Raw genomic sequence first — 11,628 nt, 5'->3', positions numbered from 1 at the left:
GGGGCCGGGGAGGGCCGGGCGCTCCCAGAGGTGGGGCGGTCACTAAGAGAGGCAGCTGCTGAGTACCTGGGAAGGAGAGGGAGAGGGACGGGGTGGGTGCCAGGAGGGAGGGGGGGCTGGTGGGAGGAGGGGAGCAAGGGGAAGGACCTGGAGGAGGGGGAGTTTGACCCGCCTCCTAAATGTCAGGGACTGTCACTGTTGAGACCGCCGGAAGTCCAGGAAGGGCCCGGGTTCAAGGCTCACTTGGGGCGTCCTAACCTGGCCTGCCCCCGCTGCAGATGAGATGCCTGCCTGCACTGGTCCAGGGAGTTTCCACATCCGCCAGTGAAACCTCAGGGAATGATTCCCAGTGACTGGAAAGCAGTGTCTCAGCTATGGGAGGGGCCCGTGGCAGGACATACGGCAGGATGGGGGAGGGGGGGAGCCAGAGAGAGGGGTCTTAGCCTTTTCCCAGAATTTCGGCTTTTTTCCTCTAAACCAAGTTGTCTCCAAATGCTGGGCGCCAGATAGCATTCACAGTGCACTTTAGGGTCTGCATCGATCCGCACAAAAACCCTGGGAGGTGGGTGCTGCCAGGAGCTCCATTTTACAGATGAGAAAACTGAGGCAGGCCTGACTTGCCCAGGGTCACCCAGCTAGCGTCTGCTTTCATATCTGAGCTCGGATCTCCCAGCCCTGAACCACTGGCTGAACCAGTATGGTGCTGGGTTCAAGAACTGATTGTTAAATTGTCACTGTGGATATTTACACCTTGGAAACTGGCAAACACCACAGATCAGGGCTTGATTTATTGATTTGTTGATGGTCTGGACTTAAGAAAGTGATGGAGAAAATATAAATAACAGATCATATTCCCTCCCACCCCCAACCTGGTTGTTAAACATTTGCCAGCATACCCCTGACTGCTTCTGTATTTTCCCATAACTGACACGCAAGTCAACAAAGATATATGCTCTCTACGCCTGTGAGAAATGCCAGGTATTGCTAAAGCATGGTGTCTACCTTGGAGCTTGTATTCTAGGAGGGCAATAGCCAGTCAGTAATCACTTATTAAGATCCTACTGTTTACCAACGGCTGTGGATACAAGATCCAAAGTGAGGCATCCCCTGCCCGCAAGCAGCGCCCCTTCTGCTGTCTCCTTTCATGTCTACATGGCACGAGTGGACAGCTGATTATAAAGGCTGAGGTCAGTGTAGAGGTAGTGTGATGCTGTGGATGGAAGACCTCTGACATGTGTGACCCTGGCTAAGTCCCATGACTTCTCAGTGCAACTTTCCAAGACAGAATTATAGAGAGGGTTCCCGTCTACACTGTTTGCTCAGCCAGCATACTTTAGTATGGCTTCTAGCCCTTGTTTGGGTGTCCTTGCCCTCAAGGAACTTACAGTCTAGAAGAGTAGAGAAGTCATTGCTCCAAGAGTGTTGCTGCTAGTTAGAATATGATAAGCACAAGTCAGCAAGCATTTATTAACTGCCCACTGTGTACCAGGCACAGTGCTAGGCATTGGGACACAAGTACAAAAGGAAATAGTTCCTTCTCTCAAGCTTAGGAAAAATCTATGGTTAGCACATTCGTGAGCTCAAACCAGAGGGTTATGGGAGGTTCGAGGAAAGAGTGATCACTGATACAACTGGGAAAGGGGGAAAAGTCTTCATGGAGGAAGAATTCAGCAGGTGGAGATGATGGTGCTTGGGATCCACCGTGAGCAAAGGCCTAGAGACGGGAGACAGACCATGGAGCACGGTGGGGCATGATGAAGCCGTGCTGCCAGAGAAGGCAAGAAGGGTCAGTTCCCCATACCCCGTGTTAGAGGGGCTCCACTGCCTTCCTGCAGATGCCAGAAAGCCATAGACATGCTCCAACCCATTCAGTAGGAAGATGATTTTAACAGCCTACACACAGAGGCAGGGACCCTGGGAACAGGCAGACCACTGTAAGGTCACTGCTTACCCCCATTTCAGAGCCTTTTGTGGGAGGGGAGAGGCCAGGATGGGGCTGAGGAACGTTGCCATGATGACCAAGGGGCAGTGGGCATCACACTGGCCTCTGTGTCTCTGGCTGCCCTTTGTCAGGAGATCAGGAAGAAGAGTTAGATGAGGGATCAGAATGTGTGTGTGTGTGTGCACAGATAGATACAAATACATATTCTCACAGATATAAGAGAATATAGGCATACCTATACCTCTGCACACATATAGACATATATGTGTGTGTAAAATCTAAACATGCATACAGACATACGCACATATCTGTGCTATATAGAAATACACAGAAGGTCTGAGAGACAAGATCAGGTGTAAGAGGGGGCAGCGAGGGGGTGCAGTGAATAGAGCGCCGGCCCTGGAGTCAGGAGGACCTGAGTTCACATGCGGCCCCAGACACTTGACGCACTTACTAGCTGTGTGACCTTGGGCAAGTCACGTAACCCCAACTGCCCTGTCTTCCCCCTTCCCTCCCCCCAAAAAGATCAGGAATAAGAATATCTAGACGCACATATATGTGGACGTGTGTGAAATATAAATATGTGCACACAGCTGTACGTGTGCACACGCCTCAGTGTTGTGTAAGAATCGATAGAAGGTCTAAGAGCTGAGATCGGGTCTCAGAGTGACCCCTGTGCTGGGTTCTTCCCAACAGGATCTTGGTGGATTTACTGAAGCTGAACGTGGCCCCGCTGGCTGTCTACCAGATGCTTAAGTCCATGTGTGCGGGGCAGCGGCTGGCCATGGACCCCGCCGGGCCCGAGAGCATGGGATCTGCTCTGCCGCCATCCACCTTGCCTGAAGCGAGAGGTCAGGACCGGGCTGTTTCCCTCTGGGGCAGGGGAGGTGGGGGCCTAGGTCTTCATTCTGCGGGCTCTATCGAGCGGGCTCCCACATTTTTGTGCCTCCTGTCTTTTTCTGACCTCTTGTCACATTGGCTGGAGAGCCCTTTGGTAAGGGGACCTTGCCTCCTGCCTCGACCCTTCCATCTTGAGCGTGGAGCCTTCCCCTTTCACCATGGGCCATTGCCCTTTTCTCTGTGGACGCTAGGACTATTCTAGATAAGAGAGTAGTTCTGAAGCCCTGAACTGTGCCAGGCATTGGACACGAAGACAGAGGTCCCTGCCCACCAGGGACTTCCATCCTAAAGGAATTCTGAGTGTGTCCCAGAGGCCAGAGGCCCGTCGGGCTTTACTCAGGGCCAGGTTTTGTCCCTGTGGGCCATCACAGAGAGTGAGCTGTCAGTGGATCGGGACTAGGAGCAGGGAATGCCAGTATCTGCATTCTTGTCCTGGGGGCCCCCAGCTGTGGGGGCAGGTACGTGCCCAAGAATGGGCTGGACCAGAATTCACCTCTTCAGATGTAGAAAAAAAGTACTGTATTGAGGTGTCAGATACGTCCACCTCAGCAACTAAAACATAAACATAAAACATAAAGCAAACTAAAACTAAAACTGAGAAATAGTTAGCAAAATGAATGAAAGCCAGCAGGAATCTTTATTTGTGTCCCTTGGCACCCCCCTCCAAATCTGGGCCCGGGGGAACCTCGCCTCGTTGTCTTGGCTCCTAGGTGGCTAAAAGTCACAGATCTGAAGACACTCTGATAGAGTTTGAAATTCTAGGGACATGTCAAGTGATGATGACTGCGCTCCCAAGAAGGGCCCTCCCAGGCACATGCTCTTTGGGCTGGGTTCAAGGTCTGAGAGTTACGATTCCTGAAGACTCTGATAAGTGACCTTGGGCCAGTCCCAAATCCTCTCTGGGCCTCAGTTTCCTCATCCATCATATGTGGTCTAGACCAAATAATTCCTGAGGCACCTTCAGCTCTAAAGAACCCCAGCTCTGAATTCTCTGTGTCTGGAGCCCAATCACAGCCCAATGTGTTCTGTTCACCTGGTCCTCTTGAAGGTGTTGGTCAACGCTAAACGTCCCCAGCAGAATCCCCTTTGAGGAGCCATGGACAGAGGGCTCCATCACCATTGGTCAGGGATTCCTGGTTGACAGCCATAAAAAAGGAAGGCCATAGTAAATAATGCCCAGGACTTCCACCTAGCCATGGAACGGGGTCAGGGCCTGAGCGTTTCCTGTAGGCTTCTTATCTTTGGGCCGTCTTCCGAGCTGTAACTAGGGTGGGGCAACCAGAGCTCCATTGCTGAGTGCTGACATTTAAAGGGGGTATCCGCCTGTCAGCTCTGTAGAAGCAGCGGAACATGGCCACCTAGTCAGCAAGCTAAAACAGAGTGCTTTTCCCTTTCTGCCTAGGTAAGTTCTTCTCCAAGCTGGCCTCCTCCTGCATCAAACCTTCTGAGGTCCGCAATGTCCACCCCCTCCTCCACTCCCAGCACTGCCTGAACCCCACAGAGCATTCTAGCAAAATAGTGAAATTGTTCCTCAGAACAGTCTTCCAGGTGGAAGGTCCTTTTAGGGAGGCAGTGTGGGACAGTGGACACCTCTGGCCCTAACGCTCGAAGACTTGGGTTTAAACCCCACCTCTTACGGCCTTCCAGACTTTGGGCAAGTCACTTTCCTCCTCTGTAAAGGGTCAGTTTGACTAGACAGCCCCTGTGGTCCCTCCCTCCCAGCACTGATCTATGAACCCACCTGGGGGTGGCCACGCTTCCAGTGCAGAGAGAGGGTGAGAAGCATCTCTCCTTTCCTGGGGCTGGGGGTGGCTGGAGGGCTCTGCCTCGGGGCTGAAACCCCTGGGTCCCTAAAGGAGAGCACAGAGGGACCCTCAGGGCACACAGCCCCAGCAGCAGCAGGGCCACCCCCGGGCCCTCCTCCGGGAAGTCTGCCAGGGCTCCCTCTCCCTCGTCCTGACTGACGCCACCTGTTTGCTGTTTGTGTCTCTCTCTGAACTCTAGAGGGCTCATTTGTCTCTGCCAAGAACAGTAAAAACCCCACGGCACCCTCCTTTTCCTCGGCCCTCCGGCCTTCTCCACGCCCAGCTGCAGCTGCCGCCGCCGCCGCCCTCTGTCCGCCTCACTCTCACAGGGCCCCAGGTTCCTTCCAGTTTTCTTGCTGCCTGTTCTCTCCTTTCGCAGGTCGCGTTTATTAGTTTCTTGACTGGGGTTGGCGCTGTCTGGTGTTTCCATAGGAACAGTCCACATCCCGGAGTAGGCCAGACGGAATCCGATGACAGTCATTAGGGAGAGATGGCTGAGGCCAGGGAACGCCCTCCACTTTGGCTGGGAATCAGGTGACAGGAAGCTGCAGATGGGGGGACAGGGCCTTCAGAGCAGAGTCAGGCACTCAGACGGCTGCCTTGGGAGCCTGGGCGGGATTGGAGCGTGGGATACCCTGGCAGCAGGCAGGTGTGATCTAGGAGACCCCGTGGCTCCCACCTGTCTGACTCATGTCCTTTCCCATTCTAAGTTGTGAGATCAGATTCCTTTTCACTGTCCAGCCATGGGGAGCCATAGAAGAGTCGTGCTCCCGCTAGAGGCCCTTCTGTGGCTCCTGGGCTTCCAGGTCCCCATCTCTCTTCTCCTCACCCACCCAGACCCTCCGCTCTCCCATCAGCTGTGTCATCTCAGGCTGAGCCAGACCCAGCGCCCTGGAGGAAAACGCACATGTCCGGGTGACCTCTTACCCCTCCTCTTCTTCCTTTAGTCTTCATCTCAGGTCTCCACTGAGAGACACTGGGAACCAACTACATTGCCTTCTCTCTTGGCTCATGTTGGCCCAAACGTTACCTGTCGAGTTTCTAGCACAAAATTGCATTCAAAGAATGCTTATGAAGCGGAACGCTGCGCCCAGGTGCTGGGGAAGACCCAGTTTAGAGGAAACACAGTGCCTGCTCTGAAGTGTGTGTGGTTGGTCATTTGTTTCAGTTGTGTTAGACTCAGAGTGACCCCATTTGAGGTTTCCTTGGCAGAGATACTAGGGTGGTTTGCCATCTCCTTCCCTAACCCATTTTACAGATGAGAAAAGTAAGGCCAACAGGGTTAAATGAATTGCCCAGGGTCACACAGCTACTGAGTGTCTCAGGCTGGATTTGAACTCAGGTCTTCCTGACTCTGGGCCTGGTGCTTTATCTACTGTACTGCCTAACTCTTACCATGAAGTTTATATTTTAGCAAACGGATTTAGCAGCCCCATTCGAAGCTGACTACGTTCATTAGAGAGGCATAAGCAAAATGCTAATTGAAAATCAAGGAAGAGCAAAGCAAGGGGGTACCCCAGATTCTGGGGGCTTCCTGGAGGAAGTGGCATTTACTTTAATGAGTGAGTAAGAATTGAGCCGGTGTAAGGAACGGCATTATCAGCCACAGAGGCCGGAACGTACCCTGTGTATGGGAGCTGGCTTTGGTCTGGAGGAGGAGGGTGTGGATAACGGGGACACAAGACTGAGAAAAGCCGTGGGCGTAGGGAGCATGACCTTCCTCCTCATGCCCTCCTCAGCATCTGGCACATCAGCTGGTGCTCAGTAAATGCACACCGACTGGCCCAGCAGAAACTCGGGGACCCAGAAGGACGTTGGGCAGAGGGACCAGCAATCTGATCCATGGAGGAGGAAGGTGAAGTGTGGCAGGAGCCTGAGGGAAGGTGGATGGGGGGAGGGAGTCAGCAGGAGCTGGCAGGACGTTAGGGGAGGAGGCTCTGCCCCAGAGCATCATGTGGATGGGAGCCTGTACAGAGGCAGAAGGAGCAGTGTGGCCAAGGCCCAAGAGGAGGTGCCAACAGGGTACAGGAGCACTGAGGAGGGGAAGGAGAGGGGGCAGGGCAGAGGCATGACCCCACTTGTGGTCGCTTGGGCAGAAGTACTCTGGCCCCCTCGAGGTGGAAGCATCTGCAATTCATCCAGCATCTTCCCCTCACACACACACACACCTAGTCAAGGCCTTTTGGGCAGCATCAATATTCTTGCTGTCTACTCTATAGAATGCCCCCTCAAGTCCTACCTGGATCTGTGGGCCCCCAAAGGCCACCCTCAATGGAGTCTATGATCTGGTGATTCCTCCCAGGCAGGAAAGGTTTCAAGGATGGGCCTGGGCAGCAGAAGCCAGCCTGGATATGTTTGGAGAAGCTCATTGCCAGCATGCAGGGGTATGCTGTCTTTGGCCCCAGCAGCCCTTGAGTGCCCTTGGGGCTACTGACAGAAATGTCCAGACCAGATGGAATCACCCATCCTGTGAGCAGTAGTGTCTGATGGGCAGAGGAGGCCCTCACCCCAGGACTTCTCACATCACCTCCTGGCCTCATCCCACCAAATCCTGCCACCTTTCTAAGTTGGATGGAAAATGCCTTTCTAGAGTTTGGCTGTGAATTGGAAGAGAAGGGATGGTGGCAGCTTGGACAGAGGGGACCATCCTCTCCTGGTTCAGCTCTCATTGCCTCTGACCGGGAGCATCACAGCAGCTTTCTGACTGGCCACCCTGCCTCCAATCCATCCTGCCCATTTGGCCAGAATAACTTCCACAGGTTCATAGATGGCCACTTGGGCCAACCCACTCACTTAACAGATGAGGAAACTGAGGCCCGAGGGAGGTGATGCCTCCATTCCCTCATCTGTAAAATGAGCTGGAGAAGGAAATGACAACCCTCCCCCCCCCGGTGTCTTTGCCAAGAAAACCCCAAATGGGGTCACGGAGAGAAGAGTTGTTAGACGCGACTGATCACTCCACTGGGGATGACACCAAGTAAAAAGTGGCCTGCCCTCAGGGAACCTACATTCTCATTGGACTGGAGGTGCCTCCCAGGCCATCACGCAAGCATTTATGAAGTACTGCTGTGATTCAGGCTCTAGGTTAAGCAAGGGTGGGGATACCACATGAAAAAGGAAGCAGAGAGCATTCTAAGACGACTGAATTCAGCCCGCTAAAAGGTTCTGACTTTGATGGCAGCTAGGTGGCGCCACAGAGAAGACCCAAGTGCAAATTTTAGCCTCAAGACCCCAGTGTCCTGACCCTGTACAAGTCACTTCACCTTCACCTGGAAAGTGGAGATGATAACAGCACCTTCCTCCCAAGGGGGTTGTGAGGACCAATGGAGAAAACACCTGGGAACATGCTCATACACTATCCATGGCCACTCTAGGACCTCACCACCCCCAACTCCCACTTGTTTAAAATCAGAGGGAAAACCTAGTCCCAGCACCATGAATGAAGACAGTAGCTGATTTATAATCAGAATCAAGCTTAAGGACATTGCGAGACCAGGGTGTGATCTTCAAGCTCATGTCAGAATCTGAGAAGCTCTGGCTTTGAGTCCTTGTCTCTCTCTCTTTTATTTTTAACTGTCCACAAGAGCTTTGGAACCCTTCTGGGCTTCAGTGTAAAATGGAGCTAGTCAGGCTGAAGGCTGTCACCCAGGCAGACGTGCAGCTCAGTCCTTCACAAAGGTCAGGGGCTTTCACCCTGGGTAGGAGGAGAATGTCCCACGTGGCCCATGTCACTGGGGCCAACTTGTTATCTAGAGGCCTGGGGAAGGGAAAGGAGGGGCAGGAAGAGGTGCAGGAGGTCTTCTGAGGAGCCGTTCCAGCCGACTCTGCCTCTGTTAAGTGGCCTTGATAGGCAGAGGGGGGCCTAGGAGTCTGAGCTTGAGAAACAAGACGCTGGCTAGATGGAATTAAAAGAGAAGGACCGAGGCATCGGGAGAAATGTCATAGTAGACCAACGAGTATTGGTGCCAGCTGTCATCCTTTCTGGCCCTTACTTGCCACTGATTAGTATTGGACTAGACGTTCCCTGGGGTCCATTCCATCTTTTAATCTTCCAAAATATGACAAATCATGTAATCCTAGTGAACACAACTTGTAGTAACCAGAGCTCCCCCCAGATGGAACAGGCAGCCTTTAGAAGGAGTGAGCTCCCCATCCGTCTTCAGGTAGACGCTCCGAGATCATCTGTTGATGCTGTGGGGGATTAATGGTGCAGGCCAGAGTTGGAGCAGACTCTAGTTCTCCCCCTTAAAATCTTATTCTTTGGGTTAGCCTAGCAGGCTCCTTGGTAGCTGCATTGTAGGATCCTCTAGGCCTGACCCCAGCAGGATGGACTGAGTGGTCCAGGCTTTGTTCTACATAATTCTGGCCCTGTTTTTCCTGCTATTGTGAGTAGGCAAGTGCATGACCAAATGGAGAGAGTGTTTTCGTGGCCTGGATGGGAAGGGGGCAGATTCCTGGGGAGATGGGGGTGCCAAGGAGACCAGCTGCCTCTCCAAGGGTGCCCCTGTGGCCCCGTAATGGGTCCGAGCCATCTCCTTGGGGACAACACCAGTGTTTCCACCACAAAAACACTCTGTCTCTCTCAGGTGCAGCTTGAATGTCTGGCCGCCTCGTGCAGTTGCTGGCAAGCATGTTAGCCTGTGTTCTGGGGGGAAAGGGCTTGTGCTCACCCCCCCAACCTGACCCTACAAGTCTCTGGCTCCTGGAAATGCATTCCTGGCTGCTTCTCAGAGTGCTTGCGCTCCTGTGATTCCATCGCAATGGGCTTCCTTCACTTTCTGATGACAGCCCTGCCTCTGCGGATGGCTTGTGTGAAAATGTCTCTGCATTGAATTGTGCCCAGTGGGGCTGTTGGCCAAGGAACACAAGTATGCTGGGGGGATGGACTGCACTAAGAACCCGTCTCAAGGCCCTAACGGTTAACGTTTTGTGTCCCCTCAGGGAGAAACAAAAGCAGTGGGCCAGCCATGCTGGGGGAGCGTGGTGGCCGAGAAGGATCGAGCCAGCGGATGCCCAGGCAGCCCAGTGCCAGCCGGCTGCCCAAGGGTGGCAGTGCTGGCAAAAGCCCCACTCGGAACAGTAACTAGGGGGCATGAGGGCACCACCTTTCGATGAGCACTCATACTGAAGAATGGGAATTTAGCATAGTCATAGATCTGTCATTTAATAAACAGACTGGAAGACAAGGGGTGACATTCTGGGCAACACGAGAAGTGTCCTCTTGGCTTATGTCTTCTTCCATTGATAATAAACCATGCTCTGAAACAGAGGCTGTTGTACTGATCGAGACCTTATGCCTTCTTTCTTACTCATTTTCAACTGTCACTGAATTCATTATTTCATGTGGTAAAAACAAGTGTTTCTGTGACCTTTTAAGGTTTGCAAAGCCCTTTTAAATACATAATCTGATTAAATAGGTATTATTCAGGAGGCACTTGTAGCATAGGGCAAAAAACACTGGATTTGGACTCAGAGGACCTGGGTTCAAATCCTGCCTTTTTAATTTAGTAATGTTGTGACTTTGGGCAAGTCACTTACTCATTGAGACTCCTTTTCCTTATATGAGAAGGCTAGAGCAGGTGACTGCTCAGGCTCCTTCCTGCTTTAAATCTGTGAACAGTTGGCAAATATGAATATTGGGGCAATACTACCCAACACATGCTGCTATGAGTTCCTATGTACATTATCTATAAAGCAGGTAAAAAGTAGTGTCCTCTCTAGACACACAAGGAAGTCGAGGGCTCTGAGAGGTAAGTAGAGATGGCACTGCCTCAAATCCACATCCTTGGACTCTGGAGGCTTCTGCATTATACTCAACCCTTTCCCATTTTCTGAATGAAAAAACCTAGTGCCAAGATGCCTCACAACTGATTAAGTGGTGATTTAGTGGGAGATCCAGAAGCACTAAGAGATTTAGAACTAGACCCCCAAAGTCACTAAACTGCATACCCTGGAACCCAAAAGGGTGCTCATCAATTCTGGAGTAGCTGAATCATGGTGTAGCATTGTGCTGTAAGAAATGACACAAGGGGTGGATCCAGAAAAAGACTTGGACAAACTTACGCAGAGTGAAAGGAACAGAACCAGGAGAGTCATCTCTGCAATGGTTTCCACACCGTAAAGGAGAACAGCTTGGGATGGCTGAAGAACCCTGATCAGCAATGATGAAATGACCAATATCAAGCCCAGGAGCAAAGCAAGACAGGCATATAATGAGACTCATGCTTTCAGGCAGGACCGCCAGGTAATCTATTTTGCTTGGTCATGTTTATTTATTACCGTGGAGGGCCTTTACTTGGGGAGGGAAAGAAGTAAAGAGCTTAGGAGGGGAGTTGTGAGGTAGTGAGAATGCCAAAAAGCAAACAAACAAAGCCCAAACCTCAACCCATCAATGAAACATTTAAAAATTCCCAGAAGAGGGCAGAAGGAAATTGGGAAGGGGCATGGCCCAGCAGGGAGGCTTGTATGGGAGAGTCCGGCCTTGTGTGCTTTATAAACAAGTTCTGCACAATGGTGACAACTGTTCATACAGTCCTCTGCTATTCTTTGTACATGGAAACATGCATGTCTGCTGGTGTTTTCAGGTTTGTAATAATAATTAAAAAAAAGACCTAAATGGACTCGACTGCTTTCCTGTGGCCTACTTTAAGGGACTTAAGGTTACATTAGTAATCCCCTCCAAAAAGGCAAAGACTGCACTTCAAGGGGCCCCTCGTAAAAGCCCCTCCTCTGTCTAGGTATTTGCTGACAATCTCTAATGATCTGTTCCGTCATTTCCCCAGGAATTGGCATTAAGCTCCCTCATCTAGAGACTGTTTTCTTCCCTTTTCTGAAAACTGGTGTTGCCCTTTCTCTGGGGCAGGTCTCTCCCCATTTTCCCTGGTCTCTCAAAGATCACTGACAGTGATTTGGGAACCCCAGTCCATCAGATGAGAAAACAGGTAAACCAACCAGTGAGCCTGAAGGCATTACAGGAGTGCT

General features: G+C 51.8%; 1 protein-coding gene across 2 annotated transcripts in view; it reads left to right on the top strand.

Moving 5' to 3' along the window:
• The window catches only part of LOC138171423 (mitotic-spindle organizing protein 2B-like), a 10,373-nt gene extending 442 nt beyond the window's left edge, over nt 1–9,931 (top strand). The window contains exons 2-4 of one of the 2 annotated variants that reach the window (XM_069100922.1): nt 2,639–2,793; nt 4,847–4,984; nt 9,589–9,931. In XM_069100922.1, the coding sequence (XP_068957023.1) occupies nt 2,639–2,793; nt 4,847–4,984; nt 9,589–9,734 (439 nt within the window). In that variant the 3' untranslated portion in view covers nt 9,735–9,931. The remainder of the gene's footprint in view (nt 1–2,638; nt 2,794–4,846; nt 4,985–9,588) is intronic. The other variant, XM_069100924.1, reaches the window with a different exon arrangement.
• The last annotated feature ends 1,697 nt before the right edge of the window (nt 9,932–11,628 follow it).

The sequence above is a fragment of the Petaurus breviceps genome, unplaced genomic scaffold (assembly GCF_028583685.1).
Source record: "Petaurus breviceps papuanus isolate PSGF00001 unplaced genomic scaffold, PetGlider_PUasm1.0 428, whole genome shotgun sequence".
Classification (NCBI taxonomy): Eukaryota; Metazoa; Chordata; class Mammalia; order Diprotodontia; family Petauridae; genus Petaurus; species Petaurus breviceps.
The sequence above is the reverse complement of the archived record's forward strand: the minus strand, read 5'-3'. Positions and strand labels throughout refer to the sequence as shown.